General features: G+C 51.7%; 2 protein-coding genes and 1 non-coding gene across 13 annotated transcripts in view; 1 reads left to right on the forward strand and 2 right to left on the reverse strand.

The window, feature by feature from the left end:
- Positions 1-3,392: 3,392 nt before the first annotated feature.
- On the reverse strand, positions 3,393-3,499 carry LOC147352711 (U6 spliceosomal RNA). The gene has a single exon (XR_015148510.1). It is a non-coding gene; the product is annotated as a U6 spliceosomal RNA (small nuclear RNA).
- Positions 3,500-5,605: 2,106 nt separating this feature from the next.
- Positions 5,606-16,875, forward strand: MPO (myeloperoxidase). 2 transcript variants are annotated; one of them, XM_086360759.1, is made up of 14 exons: positions 5,606-5,724; positions 5,882-5,959; positions 6,109-6,202; positions 6,497-6,672; positions 6,861-6,984; positions 7,080-7,209; positions 7,281-7,487; positions 8,330-8,648; positions 10,736-10,896; positions 12,697-12,952; positions 13,395-13,565; positions 14,885-15,122; positions 15,858-16,072; positions 16,795-16,875. In XM_086360759.1, the coding sequence occupies exons 2-13, from the start codon at positions 5,884-5,886 to the stop codon at positions 16,063-16,065; spliced, it is 2,160 nt and encodes a 719-aa protein (XP_086216885.1). In that variant the 5' UTR covers positions 5,606-5,724; positions 5,882-5,883; the 3' UTR covers positions 16,066-16,072; positions 16,795-16,875. The 2 variants fall into 2 exon arrangements, with proteins under 2 accessions (XP_086216885.1, XP_086216886.1); XM_086360760.1 differs by lacking the exon at positions 5,606-5,724 and having other exon boundaries at positions 5,846-5,959.
- A 1,470-nt stretch (positions 16,876-18,345) lies between these two features.
- The window catches only part of LPO (lactoperoxidase), a 29,864-nt gene continuing 22,380 nt past the window's right edge, over positions 18,346-25,829 (reverse strand). For all 10 annotated transcript variants that reach the window (XM_086360758.1, XM_086360757.1, XM_086360753.1 and 7 more), the window contains 4 exons: positions 21,326-21,578; positions 20,080-20,253; positions 19,221-19,458; positions 18,346-19,033 (listed from right to left, as the gene is read on the reverse strand). In XM_086360758.1, the coding sequence (XP_086216884.1) occupies positions 18,826-19,033; positions 19,221-19,458; positions 20,080-20,253; positions 21,326-21,578 (873 nt within the window). In that variant the 3' untranslated portion in view covers positions 18,346-18,825. The remainder of the gene's footprint in view (positions 19,034-19,220; positions 19,459-20,079; positions 20,254-21,325; positions 21,579-25,829) is intronic.

The following is a 25,829-nucleotide window of genomic DNA, read 5'->3' on the forward strand; positions in this document are numbered from 1 at the left end:
CACCTGATGCGAAGAACTGACTCATTGGAAAAGACTCTGATGCTGGGAAAGATTGAGGGCAGGAGGAGAAGGGGACGACAGAGGATGCGATGATTGGATAGCATCACTGACTTAATGGACATGAGTTTGAGTAAACTCCAAGAGATAGTGAAGGACAGGGAAGACTGGTGTGGTGCAGTCCACGGGGTCACAAAGAGTCAGACACAACTTAGAGACTGAACAGCAACAACAAAGCTTTCAGAAAAATATATAGGAGGATATATAAGTTTATGATTTTTGAAAAAGGGTAGATCCTCTTAAGTCTGAAAAGAAAAATCCATAGAGGAAAAGATTGATAAATCAGACCACCTTAAAATTGAGACCCTACAAAAAATTAATGAAAAGTGACAAGACTGTAAAAAAATATTAGCAACACACATAACAGGTGACAGATTACTGTTTATCCAGAGCAGATAATAACTTTGCACTTCAATAAAAAGAGTGATAATCAGTAGGAAAATGGAGAAAACCAAACAGGAAATTTACAGAACTAAATACAACTAAAATGATGCACAAACTATTAACCAAAGAAGTAAAACCTGAACCAATAGTGTGATTCTGATCTTCGCCTACAAGAATTTTACTTTTTTGGAAATACCTATTAAACATTTAAAATGCATAAAACCTATGCCCTACTTCTCAGTCTTTACTCTGGAGAACACACGTGTGCACACAAAGAGGCTCTTGCCGCACTGTTTTTAATAGTGAAAAATGGAAAAGTGTCAGCCTCCAACAATGATGAAGAGTTGCCTAGCGGTGGTATATCATCTAAAGAACACCGAGTGTGCATGCTCCGTCGCTCAGTCTGATTCTGTGACCCCATACAGCTCCTCTGTGCATGGGATTTTCCAGGCAAGAATACTGGGGCAGGTTGCCATTTCCTACTCCAGGGGATCTTCCCAGATCAGGGATCAAACCTGTGTCTCTCGGGTCTAAAGTGAGACAGTTTTGTAAGTAACACATGATTACAGATCTGCAAGAGGTATTGTTGAGTGAGAGAAGCACGCTGCTGAACAGTGTGTATAATGTGATATCATTTATGGAAAAACAAACAAACAAGAATATTTCCCACAGATCTACCTGCATAAATGAATGTAAGGTAAAAAGATTCGGAAGGACAAACACAGAAATGACAACAGTATTTATGTCTCAAGAGTAGGGGGAAGGGACTATAATTGAAAATGATGCAATAATCTAATCCAGAAACTGACCTGCAACATTTTAATTTTATTCAAAACATATCCAGGTATGAATTACTTGCATACTTCTATATTAATTTTAAAACTTGAAGGAGAGAGAAAGCAAAGACTTTGGACGGGGTGCAGTTCGGGTGTTTGAGGGGTCACTGTCCCTACCCCCTCCCCATCTTCCATAACCTCCTTCACTCCAGCCACACATGCACTGTAATCCCAACTGAACTGTTTCCTAAATAGCATTAAGAAAGAATAAACTGTTTTGCAAGCAGTAGCAGAGAGAGCCCGTTACCCCACAGACGGATAAACTTTTTTTGCAAGCAGTAGCAGAGAGAGCCCGTTACCCCACAGACGTTGGACTTCACCTTAGGAGTGGGGATGTTTGGGAAGGTAAAGTGCGGAGAAGGGCAGTGTGTGTGGGTGGAGGGGGTCTCCCACAAAGGACTGTAGTCAAAATGTAGCAGTCTCAGCAGCACCTTCCAGAGGCTACCCCAGGATGGGAAGCTAGGGATAATTTGTGCCATGAGTCTTGTCAGAAGTCTCTCTTCTGGCAGACACATTCTCCTTCTGGTTACTCTGCACGCTGAGAAGCCCTCTGAGCCTCAGTTACACCTGGGCTTCCAGGTAGCACCAGTGGTAAAGAACCCGCCTGCCAAGGCACGAGACGTAAGAGATAAGGGTTCTGTCCCCGGCTCGGGAAGAACCCCTGGAGGAGGGCTTGGCAACCCACTCCAGTATTCTTGCCTGGAGAATCCCATGGACAGAGGAACCTGCCGGGTTACAGTCCATAGGGTCGCAAAGGGTTGGACATGACAGAAGCAACTTAGCCTGCATGCATTCAGACAAACAGGGCAGAGAAGAGGAATCAACAATGATACAGACTGGTCAGCCTTCAACGATGTCATTTGGCCCTTTATTAATTGGTTGCAAACATCATAAAGAGCATCACACATCATCGTAGAGCATCTTAAACCTCTGCACACAAATGCAGGCCCACAGCCCCCATCGTGGGCCAAAGGCAGGCGGTTTGGGACGGTCCATCCTGAGAATCCTCCCCCATCCACACCGGGAATTTAGGGCATTTTAGTATCATTCTTTGAAAATGCTTCAGTTTTTCAAAATTCACTGCCTCATCGCCACGTGTGTGTGAGAAATCAGGGCAGGTCTCTTGATGCCTATGAATCACTGCCTCATGCCTGGCACTGGGCCTCTGGGCTGGTCCCTGAAGTGCCCACGTGAGCTTTCTAAAATGAACTCTGCCCACGCACTTCAGGGCCTCCATGGCTCCCTGGAGCCTTCAGAACAAGGACTTCTCAGGAGGTCAGCAAGAGTGTTGTGTCCTGGACCTCAGCCTGCTTCATCAGCCTCAGCCTGCCCCAGCCTCTCCCCCATGTTGGGACCGTCCAGATGAAGCCCACCAGTGTCAGAGCTGTGCTGTGTCATCCTCAGGGGCCAGAGCACTCTTCCTTCCTGTGTCCAACTTCTAAGCATTCTTCAAGGCAATCTCAAATACTAATTCCTCAAAAAGGCCTTCTCCGGTGCTCCTGAAGACTTCTGCCCAGGGTTGTTGGGGTGCTGTCTGTCCGCATCCTCCTGTGCTCGTTGAGGTCAGGGTCTTTGCTCACTAGAGGGCACGGTACCTGACATTTGCAACGGCTTGGTAACTGCTCGTTGAACAATGCTGGGTGAAAGGTCAGAAGTAAGCCTTCAGAGGCCATTGGGTAAAGAGCGCTTGTTTGTAAGTCAAGAGATCTGACCAGTAGATTATTCCGAGCTGTCACATCGCTGCTATCAGCAAAGTCATTTCCTTCCCAGACCTCCGTCTTCCTCATCTGTGCTAAGAGGAGCTTGTATTTTTTTTTAATTTTATTTTTTAACTTTACAATATTGTATTGATTTTGCCATATATCGAAATGAATCCGCCACAGGTATACATGTGTTCCCCATCCTGAACCCTCTTCCCTCCTCCCTCCCCATACCATCCCTCTGAGTCGTCCCATTGCACCAGCCCCAAGCATCCAGTATCGCGCATTGAACCTGGACTGGCGACTCGTTTCATATATGATATTATACATATTTCAATGCCATTCTCCCAAATCATCCCACCCTTTCCCTCTCCCACAGAGTCCAAAACACTGTTTTATACATCAGTGTCTCTTAAAAAATATGGAACGCTTCACGAATTTGCGTGTCATCCTTGCGCAGGGCCCATGCTAATCTTCTCTGTATCGTTCCAATATTAGTATATGTGCTGCCGAAGCGAGCATGAGGAGCTTGTATTAAATGTCTCTCCCCTCTTGGGCTCTGACCATTCCCTTAAAAGAGTAAAAGGACACTAACTGTCAGAGCTAACAAGGGTGATGGGGTGCTTCCAAGCACGGCTGGGAGGGTGAACGCTTTAAAAATGTGGATACCCAGGTATGCAGCAATTTTCCTTCAGGACTTTTTACCTAAGGAAATAATTGAAGAGGTGACTGGAGATTTACATGGATCACGATCCCAGCACTGCTTCTAACAGTGAAAATAGGAAATGACCCACGTATCTTAACAAGAGAGGATTAGTGAATAAAACATAGCATCTCATACAAAATATTATGCAGACATAAGAATGAAATAAATCTGTTTATTGACACAGAAGTCAGATTATAAAATAATATTTAAAGTATGGTTTTTTGGGTATTTTTTTGATCATACCTTGCATCTTGCAGAATCTTAGTTCCCTGACCAGGAGTTGAACCCAGGGCACGGCAGTGAAAATATCAAGTGCTAACCGCTGGACCATCAGGGATAAGTATGTTCTTATCACTGTTTGAAATACATATTGGACTTCCCTGTGGTCCAGTGGTTAAGAATTCACCTGCCAATGCAGAAGACATGGGCTCCACCCCTGGTTTGGGAAGATTTTATATGCCAAGGGGCAACAAAGCCCAAAAGCCACAATTACTAAGCCTGAGCTCTACAGCCTGTGTTCTACAAGTACTAAGCCCACGTGCTGCAACTACTCAAGCCTGCACGCCTAGAACCCATGAGCTACGACAAGAGAAGCCACTGCAATGAGAAGCCTGTGCAACGCAACTGGAAAGTAGCCCCTGTTTGCCGCAAGCAGAGAAAGCCCACAAGCAGCAACAAAGACCCAGTGCAGCCAAAATGAAGTAATAAATAAATAAAATACATATTATACCTACATCTACATATCAAATTATGAAATGGGAGGATTAGTCAGTGCTAGGAATATGGGAAATTATTTTCCTTCTTTTTTTTTATTTTGTGAAAGATGACAAAGCTGGAAAGAAAAAAAATTACCCACAATCTCACCTGTTTGTAAATAGTTTATTTATTTATTCTATAACATTTCATGAATGGAAATACATTACAGGGTTAAAAAAAAAAGTATTTTTCAAAAGCCTATAAAATTCTAGAAGCTGATTCATGAAGAGCCACTTGTCCAGGTTCACACATAGCAAGCCCTGGAAGAATGGCCCCTTTCTCGTGGGTCTTCCTAGCAGGTGGGAAGGTACACCGGGAAGATGTTTGCTGTCCCTTGTTTCTAGGCCAAGAAGTGGTCTGGCGATAGATGACAAGAGTGAGTGCAGGAGGGTGTCTGGAGGTAGGAGGTGTGGGTAGACCGAACAGGACATGGGGGCCATGGTTGGCATGTGCCCAGCCTGACGAGGGCACAGGAAGGCGGATGAACACTGTCATGAGTTGTAGGGCACCTTTCCCACCGGCACTCCCTTTGCCAGCCTTCCTCTGGGTCTGGGCTGCGTCACCCAGCTGACCACTAACCACAGCCAGCTCTGTTCTCTCCTGGTTCCTGAAATCTGGGAGCAGATGGAGGGGTTGTTGGAGGCAGTCCGCTACCAAGAGCCAAGAGGAAAGGCGATGAGGAGAGGGATAGAGGAAGTTACCTTGGTCCTCAGACCATAGTCCCCACGTTCCTCTTTCCTGTAAAGCTCAACGATCTCCAGTCAGATTTCCTGTCCCCTTAGCCTGCTCCAAGAATGAGGGGCTGCCCACCATGGTTGGCCCCAGGGGCCTGGTTACTATTGAGCGTGGGGGAACGGTGTCCGGAGGCAGATCGGGCCATCATCACTCCAATTTCTGTTTCCCATTATTCCCTGGGCTGTCGGTTCCTAACTTTCATCCCTTGCAAAGGAACCCTGGATACTCAGTTGAACCAGAATTTTGGAGGGGGGGTAAATTTTTCACGCTTTGGGGACAGCACTGGTCTAGCACACATGGGAGCTGAGGTTCTCTGGAGGAGTGCCAAGTTCACGGGCTGGAGCCGGTTTTGGTCCCTCCTCCACTGCCTGTTGCTCCCACGTGAGGGGGTTCTTTCTGTGCTCCCTGGCCCCAGTGGGGTTGGAGAGAGACTTGAGTTTCCAGGGGCGGGACCCACCTGCCCCAGCCCTCCCCCAGCCTGGAGAACATAAAAGCCCAGGTTCAGCTAAGAGGTGATGCCAATGCCAGGTGGAGCCCTGGAACTTCAGAGGTAGGGTCCTAGACTCTGTCTGTAGGCAGAACCCACTGCGGGGGCACTGGGTGAGAAGGAGGGGGTGAGGGGCCTGGGAGGAGGCGGCTGTGGGGCGCTTGTCTCCCCAGCGCACTGTGGGCTTTGCACACTTCGTGGGCACGGGGTCTTGTTGCAGAGATGAGGCTGCTCCTGGGCTCGGCGGGACTCCTGGCAGTTCTGATCATGCTCCAGCCCTCGGAGGGTGTCCCTCCAGGTAACAGTTCAGAAAGAAGGGAAAAGGTGGCGTGTTAAGGGTAGTTCCGAGTCCCCGGGATTCCTTTCCTCCTTGTAAGCCAGCCGGGCTCTGGGGCCCCATGGGGACTTTGGGTCCATTCCTGACCTCCTGACCTCTGTTCTGGGCAGCTGCCCCAGGGGAAGTGGATACCTCGGTGGTGCTGACCTGCATGGAGGAGGCCAAGCGGCTAGTGGACAAAGTCTACAAGGAGCGGCGGGAAAGGTGGGGCTTCTGGGTGAGGCTGTCCCCGGCCTTTTAGAGAAGGAACAGGCAGCGGGGAACGTGCGGCTGGAGGTGGGGCCCTCTGCCGGGCGGTCTTTCTGTCTTTGGGTGTGAAGATGTCTTCAAGACCATGCCTCCCATGGCCTCATCTTTGGACTCCCAGGTCCAAACCATGTTTACAAAGACAAACCTGCTTCCCAGCTCTGGGTCTTTCGAGCCCACAGCTCTGGGCTGGGGCCCTGCTGAGTGTCTCCCCGTCCTTTCTCTGGGCTCACCCCTCCTTCCCTCAAGCAGCATCAAGCAGCGGCTTCACAGTGGCTTGGCCAGCCCCATGGAACTCCTGTCCTACTTCAAGCAGCCAGTGGCGGCCACCAGGACCGCTGTGAGGGCAGCTGACTACCTGCACGTGGCCCTCAGCCTGCTGGAGAGGAAGCTGAGGGCCCTGTGGCCAGGCCGCTTCAATGTCACAGGTACAGTTCCGGCTACTATTCCAGCGCCTCACTCAACCCCTGTGGGTCTCCCAATCCCTCCTTCCGGGGGGTATCCTAGCATCCCCCTACTATGTCCTCAGACCACATCTCCCAAGCAAGGCTCCCCAGCAGTGGGTAGAAAACAGGGGCACAGCTCCCACTTTCCTCCTACTTTGCCCGGTCCACAGACGTGCTGACCCCAGCCCAGCTGAACCTGCTGTCCAAGACTAGCGGCTGCGCCCACCAGGACCTGGGGGTGAGCTGCCCAGAGAAGGACGAGTACCGAACCATCACCGGGCAGTGCAACAACAGGTGCGGCCGCTGGGGGCCGGCCATCGATGGGCGGGCGGTGGCTGGAGGCTGGAGACCCTACCAAGGGGTGTCAGCACCGTGTTCCTGCCCTCCAGGCGCAGCCCCACTCTGGGGGCTTCCAACCGCGCCTTTGTACGCTGGCTGCCGGCGGAGTATGAGGATGGCTTCTCGCTGCCCTTCGGCTGGACGCCCCGGGTCAAGCGCAACGGCTTCCCAGTTCCCCTGGTGAGTCCCAGCCGGGTGGAGGGAGAGCAGCCCGGCCGAGACAACGGCCCCTGACGCCCGGTGTCCCACAGGCTCGCGCCGTGTCCAATGAGATCGTGCGCTTCCCCACGGAGAAGCTGACTCCGGACCAGCAGCGCTCACTCATGTTCATGCAGTGGGGCCAGCTGCTCGACCACGACCTCGACTTCTCCCCCGAACCGGCCGCCCGCGTCTCCTTCCTCACCGGCATCAACTGCGAGACCAGCTGCCTGCAGCAGCCGCCTTGCTTCCCGCTCAAGGTGCTTCCTCCCGGCCCCACCCTGCAGCCCGCTGAGCCGGGGGAGGGGGGCATCGTTCCCCGAAGGGGCCATCTCCCTTCCTGCCCAGCTTTCCTTCCCTGGGTCCCAGCAAGCCTGGCCCTGACCGCCCTCTCCCCTCCACCCCCCACCATCTCCCACCCTCTCTGTGCTGAGGACCTTCCCACTGCCCCTCAGACTTCTGTGTGCAAGCGCCAGGGGCTCAGTCGTCTTCCCTCCCGACTCGGGGGGCCCCCCAGCCCACATCACACAGAGCTTGGTAGTGGGGTTGCGGCGGGGCTGAGAGTGGACACGTGCAGAGTGGGTAGCAGGGGAGAGAAGGAAAGAAGGAGGGTCCCAGAGAGAGGCGGACAGAAGCAGACAGGGGCCGGAGTGAGAGCCAGAGAGACAAAAGGGGGAAGGGAAAGAAGAGGAGGCCGCCGGAGAGGACAGAGAGAGAGCCAGAGACCCGAGGAGAGAGGAACAGAGTCAGAGGAGAGGAGAGAAAGGAGGTTGAGGGGGAGGGTCGGAGGACTGGCTAGCGCACCTCCAGAAGTGCCCAGGTCCCCCATGCCGGCCCTCCAGTCACCGCCCCTCCAGCTCAGAGACACTCTGCCGGTGGAACCTAAGGCTCATCCCTCGGGGGCCTTGAGAAGCCTTCCTGCCAGCTAAGGGGCCCGAGGGGCTCTGTTTACTGTCTGGGTTGCCCGCTCTGGTCCTGGGTTCCAGACGGCTTCCCTGGCGGGAATTCAGGGCCTAAAAAGGCGGGTGGACCAGAGAGAGCCACTCCTGACCTCTGTCTCTGGCCGCGGCGAGCCTGCGGGGCCTCTCTCTCTGCACCTCAGATCCCGCCCAATGACCCCCGCATCAAGAACCAGCAGGACTGCATCCCTTTCTTCCGCTCCAGCCCTGCCTGCACCCATAGCAACATCACCATCCGCAACCAGATCAACGCGCTCACCTCCTTCGTGGACGCCAGCATGGTCTACGGCAGCGAGGACCCCTTGGCCATGAGGCTGCGCAACCTGACCAACCAGCTGGGGCTGCTGGCCGTCAACACCCGCTTCCAGGACAACGGCCGGGCCCTGCTGCCCTTCGACACCCTGCGCCATGACCCCTGCCGCCTCACCAACCGCTCTGCGAACATCCCCTGCTTCCTGGCAGGTCAGTCCTGGGCAGGGACCTGGACTGATGCAGGGCGCCCCCTACTGGAGCCACGGCGAGCCTATTGCAGAGCCCCATGTGGGGTTAGCATTCAGAGACTTCCCTCACCAACTTACAGGATGTGAATAGGCTGTTGCCTTGGTAACAAGTTGGATGGAGCCAGAAAGGCAAAACAAAAGCAAACCCCCAAAACGACAAGAACAAACCCCCCAAATTTAAGAAGGAGACTCAGGGGTGGCCAAGGCGCCTGGCTGCATCTATCTAGCCCTTTCTCTGTTGCTCCCTTTCCATTTGGGCTCTGCGAGAGGGGAAAGCTGAATCCTCCAGGGACAGGAAACCAAAGAGACAGAGAGCAACATGGCTCCCTCAACCCTCTAGAACAACAGTAGCCAATATGGCAGACACTAGGCACACATGGCTATTTTCATTTATATGTAATTTAGCTTAAATTAAAAACAAGCTTGCTCCACTGTGCTAGCTACCTTTCAAGTGCTCATTTCAAGTGTTCAGTAGCCCCAGAGGCTAATGGCTTCTATACAGGACAGCTCAAATGTAGAACGTGTTCATCAGTGCAGAATTTCTGTGGGACAGAGCTGTTTCAGAACATCACCACCTTACCCACCTTGATTCCTGTAATGAAAGAGGGTAGGATTTTTGATTTAGACAACTGGCAGTCCTGGGGATAAGGTTGGGGCAGTGATGGTGGCCATGCCCAGAAATTTTACTTGATACAGTGTTTTTAACTATGAACCCAGCAGTGGGTCTGAGGCCCTTCTCTCTGCCCTCTCAACCTCTCCTCATGATGGCTCTGCTGGCTGGGCCCTGGGGAGGAGAATCAAGGTCAGCCCCACTGTGGACTTTTCTGGGCAAGTGGAGAAAGAGCAGCAGTCCTCTGCCTCCACATGGTGTTGAGTCACGTGTCCCCGGCCCAGATGATCTTGACCTCTTGTAAAGTAATGAGAAGGAAAAGCTACTCTCAGGGAATTTCCTTGCCACCGACTTTTAGAGCTGGGGAGGACTGAACCCAGTGTCTAGTCCTCCCCTAACCGCTCCCCAGGGTTAGGGGAGGACTAGAGGGATCAGAGGGTCACTCTTGGTTCTTTTGAACAGGTGTGGCCTTTAAACATCCTGTGCCCTGACTCTCTCTCCCAAGCAGGCTGCAGAGTTAGCATGTAGTAAGGTGGGCATGGCAGCTCTGAGCAGGTGGTAGTGGCTTTCTAGAGTCCTGTGTTAAGAAGGATTCTGAGGTTGCGTCCAATTTCTTTTTTTATATTAATTTTTAATTAATTTTTATTTTCGGCTGCGCTGGGTCTTCAGTGCTTCACTGCTATGTGCAGGCTTTCTCTAGTTGTGGCAAGTGGGAACTCCTCTAGTCACAGTGTGTGGGCTTCTGACTGTGGTGGCTTCTTTTGTTGTGAAGCACAGGCTCTAGGGCACGCAGACTTCGGTAGTTGTGGCACACGGGCTTAGTTGCTCCATGGCATGTGGGATCTTCCCAGACCGGGGGTCACACCCATGTCCCCTGCATTGGCAGGCAGATTCTTAACCACTGGACCGCCAGGGAAGTCTGCATCTAATTTTATCAGGAGTAAAGGCTGTGATCATTTGCTGTGTCTGACATGGGCAGGAAGACAGGGACAGCCAACATGCATGCTACTTTTTTTGGCCTTCCCTGAATCAAGAAAATGTCAATCAAGCAGTGCTCATGGATCTCCTATTTTGTCCCAGGCAGTGTGTTAAACCCCATGTGTTTGTGTGTATGTTGGGTGGGAGGGTCAGATACAAAAAGGCACAAGCCATGGTCCTTGTCCTCCAGGTGCCAGCAGTCTCAGGTATGGGGAGGTGGCAAGTCTTGTGTCAGATCTGATGCTTAGTAGATGAGCATCCCCGGCCAGCACTGAAGAGCTGCTATGGTGGACCAGGGAATCAAGGGAGGCCTCCTAGATGGGGTGCAGACTGAGCATGGCGTGAAATGTTGAGTGGAGATGAGCAGCATTTGAGGCCTTGGCCCCAGAGGGAGTTTCAGTGGAGCAAGTCCTTTCTGGGAGGGAGGTCTTAGGAATGACAGTAGCTTTTGCTTCCCCAAGGGGACTCCCGTGCGAGTGAGATGCCTGAGCTCACCTCCATGCACACACTCTTTGTGCGGGAGCACAACCGGCTGGCCAAAGAGCTCAAGCGCCTGAACGCCCACTGGAATGGAGAGAGGCTCTATCAGGAAGCCCGAAAGATCGTGGGAGCCATGGTCCAGGTAGGCAGTCCTGGGCATCTGTGATGCCAGGGGTCAGCAGACTTGGGATGCCAAAGTGCCTCTGCCGCATCTTAGCTGTGCAAATTAACCCGTATGAGCTATGTGAAAACACCTGGCAGATACTACGTGCCTGACAAGGGTCACTTGCCTTTCATCCCCTCATTCCCAGGCTTGCTCTCCTTTCTACTTTCCTGTCTACCAGGAATAATACTGACAGGTTTAAACAGGTGAGTCTAAAATGCTTGGCACACAGTGAAAGTGGAAGTCGCTCAGTCGTGTCCGGTTCTTTGTGACCCCACGGACTACACAGTCCATGGAATTCTCCAGGCCAGAATACTGGAGTGGGTAGCCTTTCCCTTCTCCAGGAGATCTTCCCAACCCAGGGATCGAACCCAGGTTTCCCGCACTGCAGGCGGATTCTTTAGCAGCTGAGCCACCAGGCGTACAGTAGGCGTTCCGTAAATTCTTCTCCTTTCCTTCATCACGTTGTCACTCTTGGCTCCTTTACACACTCCCTCTTCTTTACGGCTCTATCCCAGCTCACCCCCTCTCCTTGTCCTCGCTTATCCCTGAGGGGTGTTCTCCCAATTTGGGGGGAAATATTTAAATGCTTTATTTATTTACTGGCTGAGCTACTTAGCTTTTGGAATCTTAGTCACCCAACAAGGGATTGAACCTGAACCCCCTGCAGTGGAAATGCAGAGTCCAAACCACTGGACTGCCAAGGGATTCCTTTTCTCCCAAGTTTTGATGCTCCAGCATCCTCATCCTCTCCCAGGTCATGAACATGCACTTGAGCGCACACACCACACACACACACACACACACATACACACACACACACACCGCTTGTTAATACTCCTCAACTTTGGACTGGAGAGAGTTGCTGGTGCTGAGGGTTACCAGGGTGACCAGTTTTCCACTGGCACAAAGAATTTAAATGAGATTTGTTTAACTCTGAGATTCCAGAGTCTAGAATCTAGAGTGTGTCTGTTCCCTCTCCTCCCTTTTCACTGCGAGAAATCACCTAGGGTGGCCCTTTTCCATTTTGCCTCCCTTCCTTCTGCAGACACTAGATTGAACCCTACTGTGGGCCAGGCACTTTGTTGCCTACTGAGTAATTTCAAGAGAAATGAGATCCAACCCTTGCCCTCAAGGAGCTAGTATGCTGCTGCTGCTGCTAAGTCACGTCAGTCGTGTCCGACTCTGTGCGACCCCATAGACAGCGGCCCACCACGCTCCCGTCCCTGGGATTCTCCAGGCAAGAATACTGGAGTGGGTTGCCATTTCCTTCTCCAGTGCAGGAAAGTGAAAAGTGAAAGTGAAGTCGCTCAGTCGTGTCCGACTCTTAGCGACCCCATGGACTGCAGCCTACCAGGCCCTCCGTCCATGGGATTCTCCAGGCAAGAGCACTGGAGTGGGTTGCCATTGCCTTCTCCAGCTAGTATGCTAGTTAAGAGAAATGAGACAGGAATAACTCAAGGGCAAGGGAGCTATGAAAGGACTCACAGAACCTTTTATTATTTCATCCTCTAAGGCACAGTGCAGCATAATTACCCGTAATTTACATTTGAGGAACTGAGGCTCAGAGAGGTTAATAACTGGCCTAAGGTCACACAGCAGGCAAGCACTTGAGCCCTGTTTATGCCACTTGGTCCCACTCTGTGGGACCCAGGTCCAGTACTGTGGGAGGCAAATCCTTGGCCTTAGACGAGGGAGGGATCCCGCCGAGTCAGGAGCAGGTGAAGAATCCGCAGGGAGGGGTGAGTGGAGAGGCCACTCTGAGTGACTTTCCTTTAGATCATCACTTACCGGGATTACCTGCCCCTGGTGCTGGGGCCGGAGGCCATGCGGAAGTACCTGCGCCCCTACTGCTCCTACAACGACTCGGTGGACCCGCGCATCTCCAACGTCTTCACCAACGCCTTCCGCTACGGCCACACCCTCATCCAACCCTTCATGTTCCGCCTGAACAGTCGATACCAACCTATGCAGCCCAACCCCCGCGTGCCGCTCAGCAGAGTCTTTTTTGCCAGCTGGAGGGTTGTGCTCGAAGGTGAGCAAGACGCTATCAGGAAGTGAGGGAGTGAACTGGCAGCCGGTGGGGTGGGCGTGGACTTGGTCACAGGGAGCTAGGGCGGAATGAATTGTCTTTCCTTCTGTCTTCTGGGCATCTGATTTCCGGCCTGGTTCACTTGACTCTGCTTGCACATCGAACAACAGAGAGTGGGGTGAGACAGCTTACAGGGAGCTGGCTCCTTCCTGTGCGTTGGGATCCTCAGGGACCCAGGAGGGCTGGGAGCATCTGAGCCTGACGAGTTTGAATGGCTTTATCCCCGAGACCACAGAGCCTCAGTGAGGATCTGCCCACCCGGGACCTTGGCGCCAGGAGCCACATTTGCTCAGCGCTCTCCGCCACTGCCCCTGGGTCCGGCTCCTTGCAGTCTGAGCTCCGATACCGAGCCGGACCTTCCCCCAGCGTGCTCCTCTTGCTCCAGGTGGCATCGACCCCATCCTGCGGGGCCTCATGGCCACCCCTGCGAAGCTGAACCGCCAGAACCAAATCGCGGTGGATGAGATCCGAGAGCGGCTGTTTGAGCAAGTCATGAGGATCGGGCTGGACTTGCCTGCGCTCAACATGCAGCGCAGCCGCGACCACGGCCTCCCTGGTGAGGGGGCTGCCCTGGCCTCACGGGCCCACCCACCTCCCAATCCAGCGCCTGTCCTCTCCAGTGCCCCCAGCTACCGGGGCACCCCACCCCCACCGCCAACCCTCAGAACCTTGCTCTTAGGATGCAGCCTGAAGTCAGGCCCCTGGGCCCCTCTGCCCCGTTTCCAGCACCTTCCACCTACTTTGTGTTGCTGCTGCTAAGTCGCGTCAGTTGTGTCCGACTCTGTGCGACCCCATAGATGGCAGCCCACCAGGCTCCCCCATCCCTGGGATTCTCCAGGCAAGAACATTGGAGTGGGTTGCCATTTCCTTCTCCAATGCATGAAAGGGAAAAGTGAAAGTGAAGTCCCTCAGTCGTGTCCGACTCTTAGCGACCCCACGGACTTCAGCCTACCAGGCTCCTCAGTCCATGGGATTTTCCAGGCAAGAGTACTGGAGTGGGGTGCCATTGCCTTCTCTGTTGTGTTGCTGGAACCCCCCCCCCCCCCCAATAATCTCTTCCTCTCAGAATCCACATAAAATGAAGCAAAATAGATGGAGGTAGGTTTTCAGGGCAGTAGGGGCTTGATATTATTACGGTGATGCCCTAAATTGTGTTGCTGAAACCCCCCAATTTAGGGCATCTCCATAATAACAATGAGCCCCTACTACCCTGAAAACCTACCTCCATCTATTTTGCTTCATTTTGTGTGGATTCTGAGGGAAGAGATTATTATCACTTCCATTTTACTGATGTGGAGAAAGAAATGGCAACCCACTCCAGTATTCTCACCTGGAGAATCCCATGGATTCAGTCCATGGGGTCGAAAGAGTTGGACACAACTTAGCGATTAAACCACCACCATTTTACGATGAGGAAACTGAGGCTTGGAGAAATTCAGAACCTGCCCGGGTTCTCTAGTCAAGTAAGAGACAGAGCTGGAATGGGAGCCCAGATCATCCTACCATCCTGCTGATGCCTGTGCTGTGGGACAGCTGGTATGGGGCTGATCCTTCCAGACACACTGCACCCATCGCGGGTCTGAGATCTCCACAGGGGCAAGGAGATGCTCCTGTTCTTGGACCCAGCGGGAGTGATGACAATTTAGGATTTACCTTAGAGTGGGAAGGGTAGGGGAAGACAGAGAGGCTCCTGGAGAGACCCAGCTGCGCCCACGCTCCCAGGGAGGCCAGAGGATTCCCTGGGGGGTTTGTAGACGGGAAGCAGCCCCTTTGTGCCCTCCTTTCCTGCATGGACCTCTGTATGTGGCCTCACTGTGTTGGGAGGGCGGCCTTTCTGCGGCCCACCCACAACCACTCTCCACTCCTCCCATACAGGGTACAACGCCTGGAGGCGCTTCTGTGGGCTCCCAGTGCCCAACACGGTGGGTGAGCTGGGCACAGTCCTGAGGAACCTGGACCTGGCGAGGAGGCTGATGAAACTGTACCAGACGCCCAACAACATTGACATCTGGATAGGCGGCGTAGCTGAGCCCTTGAACAAAAATGGCCGCGTGGGCCCGCTGCTCGCCTGCCTCATTGGGACCCAGTTCAGGAAGCTCCGTGATGGTGACCGGTGAGGGCGGAGGCCCCGCAGCCCTGCCCCTGCCCCTGCCCCTCGGGGGACCCCTTGCTTCCTCCTGCTAGAAGGAGTCCGTGATTCTCCAGTGTGTTCTGGGGAGCCTCAAGGTCGTCACTGATGTACCCTGAAGCTGTTGAGGGTGCAAAAAGAAGGGATCTGTGGTTGTCAAGGAGCGGGACAAGAGAAAATGCCACCCTTAGTCACTGCTTCTCCAGGTCCCAGGCGTGGTCACGGGGCCACCAGTCTCCATTGGAAGGTCCCATCCTTGCTTCCCCTCGGCCGCCGCTCCTGTTTTCATTCCACTGTGGGCCTGACCTCTGTCACACCCAGTTCTCACCTGGCATGAACTGTGCCTTGGGGAAACTCTTAACAAGGTGTCCCTCTCTGGGTGGACAAATGAGACACACTCCGTACATCCCGTCTCCCCGCCTGAACGTAGCCCTGTCCAGGGCCCGGGGTCTCATGGGAGAGTGGGCCCGTCTGTCATTAGTGATGCTTGGAGGCTGCTGGGGTGGGAGCGGGTTGGGGGGGGGGCGGACCTGGGCAGCTGTGAGTGGGGCTCTATTTGTTTGAATCCCCTCTTGGGCTGCCTGAGGGCCTGGAGCTCTCCTGTGCTGTGGGGCCGCTGTCCACCGTGGTCCTCTGTCAGCCAGGAACAGCTCCAGCCAGTGGGTGCCCTCCCAGCCCAGGAGGGCCTCAGGCACAGTGGCTGTGGGTGTTCCCGTGCAGGTTCTGGTGGCAGAACAAGGGCGTGTTCAGCAAGAAGCAGCAGCAGGCCCTCGCCAAGATCTCCTTGCCCCGCATCATCTGTGACAACACAGGCATCACCTTCGTGTCCAAGAACAACATCTTCATGTCCAACAGATTCCCTCGGGACTTTGTCCGCTGCAGTAGGGTGCCGGCACTGAACCTGGCTCCCTGGAGGGAAAGGCGCTAGAGGCAGGGTAAGGAGGGCAGTGGGGAAGTGAGGCTGGGCATCTCTCGGCTGGCTGGTTGGGTCCACAGAGCTCTCCCTTTTCTAGGTGAGCCCCTCCCTGTTCTGGGTGCCAGCCAAAGACACCACTAACAACTGGACATTCGTGTGTGTGTGTGTGTGTGTGTGCGTGCGCACAGTGAATCGAAATTGCATTTTGTGCGTATTGCATGTGAACGTGGGTAGTGTTTTGTGTGCTGTGTATACATGAGTGTGTATTTGCTGATACTAGGTGTGTGGAAGGCAGCAGAGTGGATTGGTGAAACGTACAGGCTAAGGAGCCAGACTGCTTGGGTTCAGATCCTGCAGCCTACCAGCTGTGTGACCTTGAACAAGTTCCTCGACCTTGCTAAGCTTGAATTTCCTTTGTAAATAACTGCTGACATGGCTTCTTAGAGGGTCCATTGCATCCTCTAGTATTGGGTTTATTGAGCACCCATTACTTGCCAGGCAGTGTGGCCCGCATGGGAAACACACAGAAAAAGTCAGACACCATTTCTGCCCTTGTGGAGCTTATACCTTGACTGTGTCCTGTTATCAGAGGTGAAGCAGTGACCCTGGAGGAGTGACGACCCCGGAGGAGTGGCTATTAGCAGTGGGCTGCGCATGGGTTGAGTTACGGGCCCAGGCTCGCCAGGCTCAGTCCATGGCTCCCCTTTTTCTTCCTTACCCTGTTGTCTTGCTTATTCACAGGAGCTGCCTGGAGAGGAACTGGGCCCTTTTATACCATTTGTTTATACCTGATGATTATGATAATAAAGCACCATAGATGGAGATCTTTGCTCTGTGTCTGCAGTGGGGCTGGACCCTCAGCAAGAGGCTTGCTCTGGGCTCTGAACTTGAAGAGTGGTCTGTGCTTCAGGGCCCTTTCTAAACTGGAGGTCAGGACGTCCAGGCGTTCTCCTTGGGCTGATTCATACATAGAAGGCCGTCAGTCCTTGGATGCCTAGGGGCCAGGCCAAACTGAGCAGACCCTCTTCCCTCACTGGTTCCCTCTTCCCACCAGAGAGCGGGAACCGTGGGCACCAAGCCCTTCTGTTGGTGCCCTGCCCCGGAAAGTATTATGCTTGCTACATGCTCGCTCTGCATCGGGCCTGTGCCAAGTGTTGGGAAACAGAGGGTGCTCAGGAGAGGAAAGAGCAAGAGGTTGATGGGAATGTGGTTCCCTTTCCAGGTGACAAGACACCTGGGGACCCCGTCAGCCGGCCCGGTGGGTCAGAGGCCCCAGGACGGTAGATGCCTCCTTAGTCTTGCCTTCACCAGGGGTCCAGACCAGGACAGCAGGTGGGGCTGAGGGAGGGGAAGGAGCAGACTCCCCTGATGAGCGTGCCTGGAACTTGATCCCTCTGCCTGCGTGGTGGATTCCCTCCTGTTCTCTCCCTTCTTCCCACATTTGGGGAGGGGGACACCCACAGCTGGGGCCTGAAAGGATGAGAGGCTTGTGTACCCATGGGAGCCCCGGATATTAGCACCTCCCCGAAGAGGGAGAAACCTTGCTGAACCCCTTCTCACTGAGGACAGGAAGGGGTCCTGGGGGGTTAAGGGACTCATCTGAGGCCTCCAAGAAGGGGGTCCCAGAGCCAGGGCCGCCCAGGTCTTCCGGCTCCCAGGCTTTCCTGTAGGATGGCTGCAGGCCTCCTGCCCCCGCCGTGCCAGTCAGAGGGCCTGGGGGTCCCCCTGGGCTGACCTGACCCAGGAGGGTCTTTGAGAAAGAACTCATGAGTGTGTATTGGGTGGCAAACTAGGAATATTCTGGATCTGTGGTCAGAGGCCTCACAGGCCCCCAGGACTAACCTAGAATAAGGGGGTATTTCCCTGAAGGACCCCTAGAAAAGAAATTAACTTTTTTTTTTTTAACTGCACATCATGGTATGCTGGAATCTTAGTTTCCTGACCAGGGATTGAACCTGTGTCCCCTGCAGTGGAAGTGTGGAGTCCTAATCACTGGACCGCCAGGGAATTCCCCCAAATGAGCTCTGGCTTGGATTTCTCTACCCCTGTGGCGATGCCCTGAAAGTTCTCCTGCCACCCCACAGCCATGCCTTCTTTGCGCAGGAGCCCCTTCCCTCCTTTTCTTTGAGAGCGCTTTGAAGCTGAGAGCACCAAACCGGGCCCTCTCACTGCCTAGACTCACGCACGTGACCCCTTTGTGGTGAGACATGTCCGAGCTGTAAACACCGTTGCTCATTTGGCAGTGATTCCAAGGCCTGCCTTCCAGAGGGGAACAAGGTCATCGCCAGCATCTGTGTTCAATCATCAGGTGTTTACTGAGCACTCACTGTGTGCCAAGGACTACGCTGGGGGCCCCAGGGCACACTTGGAAGCAGGTTGAAGGCCAAGCTCAAGAAGTTTACAATCTAGTTCAAGGGGAGGAGAGATACGGGTGTCAAGGCCACAGCCTCAGCCAAGACTTTTTTGGGGAAAGGATGGGTGACATCTGGCAAGCAAGATCAGAAGGCATTTTGGAGGGTGGAAGTCTTGACAGAAGGAGGGTTTCTGAAGACGGAGAGGATGTGGGATTCAATGGGAAGAGCTGGAGCGGCGAGGCGGCTGCCTTGGGCTTGAGCTAGGTGTGCTTGGGGGGCGTGCAGAGAGACTCGGCTGGACAGAAGGTCTGGGGCGGGGTACGGAGCCCGAAGGGGCCAGGTCACTGAGTCTACTTGAAATGGCATTGTGGCCAAGGGGAGCTCTACTGCACAGTGTGGGAGGGTGGAGTCCGGGCCCCTAATTCTCCCTGGAGGCCCAGGGTGAGAGATCCAGCTTATCAACGGTTGAGCAATCCACAAAGTCATGTGGGTAGTTGTTGGCCTGGAAGGCATGCAGCGGGACCTTCGTGATGTGGGTGTTGTCACAGATGAGGCGTGAGAAGGACACTTTCTGTAGAGAGTCCCGCTGCTTCTCAGTGAAGACCCCAGGGTTCTCCCACCAGAACCTGCAGAGACACAAGCAGGGTCTCCATGCAGCCCAGCTGCTGGCCCTTTCCCATTCTGCCAAAGGGGAAGGGAGGAGGTCCCCGGGAACATGCCGAGGTCTGGCATCGGTCCTGCAGGACGCCCACCCCAATGCCCACCTCCAAGAAGGGCCTCTCCACCTGCCCTCCCCGATGAGGTCTCACTCACCTGTCCCCATCACGTATCTGCTGGAATTGCCTCCCTAGGAGGCAGGCCAGGAGTGGCCCCACCCGGCCCCTTTCTACCATGGGCTCAGCGTTGCCTCCAATCCAGATGTCAATGTTGTCGGGGGTCTTATAGAGATCCATTAACTTCTTAGCCAGTATCTTGTTCTTCAGCACGGTCTGCAGCCCCTTCAGCGTCTTGGGCTGTGAGAGGCCACAGAAGCCCCTCCAGGAGTTGTACCCTAGGGCAGAGAGGTGGAAGCTGTCTAATGCCCTTTGAGGACATGCCCATTCCAGCTCCATCAGCCCCAGACAGTGTGTTCCCAGCCTCTGGGAACAGGGAGGCAGTGAGCCACTGTTCCACCTTGCAGCACTTGGGCTTCAAGGGAGCTAGCAGGATACGTGGTGCTTACTGTGGGTCCAGGCACTGCTCTAAGCCCTGTACACATATATAAACTGAAGAACAGGGATGTTAAGTCACTTGTCTAAGGTCACACAACTAGAATTTGAACCCAGACAGTCTGGCTGTTAAAGTTCTACATTTAGGAAGGTCCAGTAGTCATCGCTTTCCCTCTATTCTCCTTTTCTTAATATTTTCTGGACTTTTAAACTGCTTTCACAAATCAGTGGTTGATCGCTTTCATTTGAGGAGCCTAGTACCAGGCATAGTACCAGATATGTTCTCTGGTCTCTGTCTTAGGGAGACTGGAAGATGCCATTTCACAGGTGTGTTTTTAAAACAGGCATCTCTGCCTTCTGTTTTAGAATTGATCAGCTCCTCAGGGATATAGAGGAGAGTCCCTGGGAACCCCAGAAAGTAGCAAAACATTCCCCAGGCCTGGTTGGACCCTGGGCCCACTCACCAGGCATCCCATGGTCTCGGCAACGCTGTAAGTTGATAGCAGCCAGGTCAAAGCCGTGGATCTTGTGAGTGGGCTGGAAAAGCTTGTTGCGCAGCTCACTCGTCACCATTTTATCCTGATTCATCAGTTTGGACTTCTTGGCCAGCAGACCCCGCACCAGAGGGTCAATTCCACCTGCAAGGGAGACCCAGAGGTCATGCTGGGGGTGGGGCAGCTGGGGACATCTTCCATTGCCAGGCACGCCCTCCTCCTGACAGTTTCTCTTTCTCAGGTGAAAGACGGGCCAACTGCCCCTCTGGGGCTGGAACTGAGGAAAGAACACAGCGCGGCCCACAGGGTGTGCTGGGGGTTGGAGGCCCGTCCACACTGCCTGCCATCCTGTGGTGATGCGTGAGCATAAGATTCAGGGTTTCTTCCAAGCTCCAGTTCAGAGAGCTGGCTCCTTCTCCTCCATATGGTCCCCCAAGAAACTGTGCACCATGAGAAGAGATGGCAGAAATCTCTAGAAAAATGCCCTGACTTGTCAGGCCTTAAGTAAAAGCCAGTTTCAACACAGCCCAGCCCAGGATAAAGGAGAGCGGGGTCCAACCTTTGGCACTTAATGGAGGTGGAAAGCGGTAGAGAGGAGCAGAAAAGAGCAATTTATTTACTGTGCGTGTGTGTCAGCTGCTCAGTCATGTCTGACTCTTTGTGACCCCGTGGACTGTAGCCCGGCAGGCTCCTCTGTCCATGGAATTCTCCAGGAAAGAATACTGGAGTGGGTTGCCATTGCCCTTCTCCAGGGGATCTTCCCGACTCAGGGATCAAACCCAGGTCTCCTGCATAGCAGGCAGATTGTTTATCATTTGAGCTATCCGGGGAAGCCCTATTTATTTATTAGACACAGGAATTCTTTCTGCAAGGGTCAGGGAAGCCTGAGGGAGGGAAAGGAAGCAGGGAAAACTCGGCACCTTAAAGGACAGTGCAGGAAAGAAAGAATAATAACTAATATTTAGTGATCACCTCCTGTGTGTCAGGAACCACTGTAGGGCACTTTATGTATATATTTCATTTTTAATATCCTAGTGAGATAGATATTATTAGTGTCCCCATTTTACAAACGAAGAAACTGAGGCTCAGTGAGGTGCAGTCACTTGCCCAAGGTTGCACAGGAAGTGGTGGAAGCCTGACTTCCATGCCAGGTTTTTCTAGAAGCAGGCTGCAGAGTGAGACAGCCAGGTGATAGTGCATCCCCGAAAGGACATACCATCTTTGATTATCCTCCAGGTGTTGAAGAAGAGGGTGTGCAGGGGGAGCTCTGCTTCCGGACCCCATGGCTGGTAATTCTCATCCAGGCGGGACACAGTGGAGGGAACCTCCATGTGGCCAAAGCGGAAGGCAAAGGTGAAGACATTGGAAATTCGGGGATCCACAGAGTTATTATAGCCTTGGTAGGGCGGGATCCACTTCTGCATCTCACTACCTAGCACAATGGGTAGGTAGTCCCTAAAGGTGATGATCTGCAAGGAAAAACAAGTCATGAAAAAAAGGATGTGAGAAGACTCAAACCTTTGAGGAGTGAAGTTGGAGCCAAGGATGAGTGGTCAAAAATCAAGGATGGCAAATGGATTGCATATGTGTCTTATGTGTTGCATATGTCCAATTCTCCTTCCCATAGCCCTAGCTGCTGCTGTGCTGCTGCGTCACTTCAGTCGTGTCCGACTCTGTGCAACCCCATAGATGGCAGCCCGCCAGGCTCCCCTGTCCCTGGGATTCTCCAGGCAAGAACACTGGAGTGGGTTGCCATTTCCTTCTCCGTTGCATGAAAGTGAAAAGTGAAAGTGAAGTCGCTCAGTCGTGTCCGACTCTTAGCGACCCCATGGACTGCAGCCTACCAGGCTCCTCCGTCCATGGGATTTTCTAGGCAAAAGTACTGGAGTGGGGTGCCATTGCCTTCTCCGTAGCCCTAGCAGACATTACTAATTGATCATGACATACTTTCTGCTGATCTTCCATGATCTGTCTCAATATAGGCTCTACTGATCAGTCACTTGAATTTGACATTTGAAATGTACTCTCTTGGCCATCTTTGCTCTAAATTTATGATGAAGCTAACATCACAGTCTCTGTGTATCACTTTAACATAAAATTATATTATTAAACTTTTTCCCACAGGCCAGGGCAAGAGGAATGGAGAACCACAGGAATGAGTCACAGGGTAACCAAGGGGAGTTCATTCAATCCCCCATTCTGAAAGAAGTGCTGCTCCATGGAGAGGTCAGTGTCTTGTTTTATTTTGCTCAGAAGAGTGAACTAAAATAAACTGAGAAATTTTTGAAAAAATAAAATGTCATGCCATCCCACAACATGATAATTATGTTAATTGTTTATTCTTTCTAATCTTTATGGTATACATATTTTAACTTGGTCGTAATCCTAGAAAACGTTTATGTGAAATGCATTCTGCTTTTCCACCTAACATCTCTCACGTTTCTATCTAGCTCACTGAACGTGTATAATATTCTCTTGTCCTCACGGGTCCTTCCCATTCCTTCAGCAGCACACACTCTGGGGACACCATCCTTGGAGCAGGCCGCCTGCTCCTCAGGCTCTGGGAGGCAGCAGGAGACGGAACCCTGCCCCTGGTCACAGTGGACCGGCCTGACCGGGGCCCCAGACTAAGCTGGTTAGTCAGATTCTCTTGCTCAGGAATTTAGATTTCAGATGCAGCTATCCTGGACTGTTTCTGATGGTGCTCGATCGGAGGGGACAGACGGATTGTCATTTTCTACCGTGAGCAGAAACGCAGAGAAAACCCGTCCGCAGAGAAAGAGAGATGTGAGGAGAGAAGAGGGGAGGGAGAGACAGTGAGAATGACTTATCTTAATTCCAAATGGTTTCTAGTCTCTGGCTCTCACCCTTGCTGAGGCCCGACTACACTACACTCATTTCCCTGGGGTTCCAGGAGAAACCTTTAGGAGCTTCCATCTGATACATGAGTAGGGTGAACCAATACTGAACATCTCAATTATCCCGAGTGGGTTTCTTTTTCTTGTAGTCCAAGAAACCCTATGCTGAAGCTCTAACTCTCTCCTGTGACTGTATTTGGAGACAGGGCCTGTAAAGAGGTAATTAAGGTTAAATGACGTCATAAGGATGGAGCCCTAATCCAATAAGACTAGTGTCCTTATAAGAGAGATGCACACAGGGGGAAAAATCACATGAGAAAAACATACAGTGAAGGTGGCCAAGCCAAGGAGAAAGGCTTCAGGAGAAATCAAATCTGCTAACTCCTTAATCTTGGATTTCCAGTCTCCAGAACTGTGAGAAAATACCTTTCTGTTGTGTAAGCCACCCGGTCTGCATTACTCTGTTATGGCAGCCCAAGCAAACTAATAAAAGCCTCAACTCAGATAGCCTTCAGGTAGGTAAGTTTTATCCTTTGATTTCCTATACATATCTCCAGCAGCAAGATTTATGGGTCTAAATTTTTTTAAAAAATAAGTGTTGAACTGTGGAGATTTTGCTAAGAAATGAATGGAAATAGTTCTCTTGGATGGTTAAAAATATGTGCATGGGGCTTCTGGTTCCAAAACAAGGTGGAGTTCACTCAGTTTTCCTTACTGACTGTAACTAAATAAACCTAAATGTGTCCTCCACTAAATAGAACTAAACGCCCTGGAAATTATCCAACAGACAGCACTAAATAGACTCCAAAAGCTGGTAAGATGGACTAGCTAAAGACCTTGTCAAGGAATGACACAATGGTGAGTTCCTGCATACCCCAGATTAGGTCCATAGGAGGATGGCCATCTTCAACCTCTAATAGAAATAGACAAGAGCAGTTAAGAAAAACCTTCTCTCTCCTTCTCCAGAGGACCTGCCTAGGGGGAAGTTCAGCAAAAACCTAGTAAAGAGTCCCCAAATCTGCTTCACAATTCAAGCCATTAGCCATCTCAACTGTTGATTCACAACCCACCCCACGATCTGCCTGCAGCAGTGAAGCCCCGTGTCTCTGTTCTTCACCCAGTGGCATAGAGACTCAGGCATAGTAGCTTCTATAATTCTAGAAGGTTAACCCATAACGCTAGAAAGTTACTCAGCAACAGAAGGCAGCCAAGAAAGTACCTTCCTGCCCTGCAGACAGAGTCAGCAGGGATTGGGTGGGGACCCCAGAAGAATGAAGAAGAATGAAGCAGACCAGAATAGCATTGTAAGGGCTTAGAAAGCTAAACTCTCATTGGAAGTAAAGCTTGCAAAAGCTTGCCAGAACCTACAACCAAACCTACATGGGGTAACTTATTATTAAATAATATGTGCCTAAATAGAAGATTTAAATAGGATCAGGAGTCTCCTAACATAATAACTAAACTGTTCAGGGTAAAATTGAAAATCACCCATAATACCAAGAACCAGGAAAGCCAAAGTTGAATGAGAAAAGATAATAAACTGACGCCAATACTGGCATGAATCAGATGTTGGAATCATCTGATAAAGATTTTAAAGCAGCTGTCATTAAAATGCCTCAATAATCAATTTTAAGTTATCTTAAATGAAAAAACAGAACATTCCATAAAAGAAGTGCTAAGTCACTTCAGTCGTGTTCAACTCTTTGCAACCCCATGGACTGTAGCCTGCCAGGCTGCTCTATCGATGGGATTCTCCAGGCAAGAATACTGGAGTGGGTTGCCATTTCTTTCTCCAATGAAAGAAGTAGAATTTATATAAAAAAGGAACAAATTGAAACTATATAACTGAGAATGCTGCTGCTGCTAAGTCGCGTCAGTTGTATCTGACTCTGTGCGACCCCATAGACGGCAGCCCACCAGACTCCCCCGTCCCTGGGATTCTCCAGGCAAGAACACTGGAGTGGGTTGTCATTTCCTTCTCCAATGCATGAAAGTGAAAAGTGAAAGTGGAGTCGCTCAGTTGTGTCCGACTCTTCGGACCCCATGGACTGCAGCCTACCAGGCTCCTCCGCCCATGGGATTTTCCAGGCAAGAGTACTGGAGTGGGTTGCCATTGCCTTCTCCAATAAGGCGAATCAGTCAGTTCAGTTCAGTTCAGTTCAGTTGCTCCGTCGTGTCCAACTCTTTTCAACCCCATGAATTGCAGCACGCCAGGCCTCCCTGTCCATCACCAACTCCTGGAGTTCACGCAAACTAAGGTGAACTAAGAATAGGATATAACTGAGATATAACTAACTCAAATAAAAACTTGTTGACTAGACCCAGTAGTAAGGTGGACATGGCAGGATAGAATTGAAGACAGATCAATAGAAATTAGTCAATCTGAAAAACAGAAAGAAAATAGACTAAAAAAAAAAGCAAAAACAAACAAAAAGTCAAACAAACCAGAGCCTCCCTGTTCAGTGGCACAATAACAAAAAATCCAATGTTCACATTAATGGAATTAGAAGAGAAATTGGATGGGACTGAAATAGTATTTGAAGAAATAATGTCTGAACCACCCCCCCCCAAAATTAGTGACAGACATACATTAACATATATAAGAAGTTGAATTTCAAACAGAATAAACCCAAAGAAATCTACTGTAAGACACATCATAATTAAGTTTGTGAAAACTAAACACAAAAATTCTTAAAAACAGCCAAGGAGAAATGATATATTACCTACAAAGGAACACCAACTTGAATAGCTTCCCTCATAGCTCAGTTGGTAAAGAATCCGCCTGCAATACAGGAGACCCTGGTTCCATTCCTGGGTCGGGAAGATCCCCTGGAGGGGATAGGCTACCTACTCCAGTTTTCT

Source organism: Bos grunniens, chromosome 19 (genome assembly GCF_055505025.1).
Source record: "Bos grunniens cultivar Pamir isolate PY7600 chromosome 19, Bosgru_T2T1.0, whole genome shotgun sequence".
Taxonomy (NCBI): domain Eukaryota; kingdom Metazoa; phylum Chordata; class Mammalia; order Artiodactyla; family Bovidae; genus Bos; species Bos grunniens.

Bases quoted from the DNA above. Each gene is read 5' to 3' on its own strand.
- MPO (XM_086360759.1), top strand. From the start codon at position 5,884: ATGAGGCTGCTCCTGGGCTCGGCGGGACTCCTGGCAGTTCTGATCATG. The intron at 6,203-6,496 runs GTGGGGCTTCTG...TCCCTCAAGCAG, and splicing joins TACAAGGAGCGGCGGGAAAG to CATCAAGCAGCGGCTTCACA. The intron at 12,953-13,394 runs GTGAGCAAGACG...CTCTTGCTCCAG, and splicing joins CTGGAGGGTTGTGCTCGAAG to GTGGCATCGACCCCATCCTG.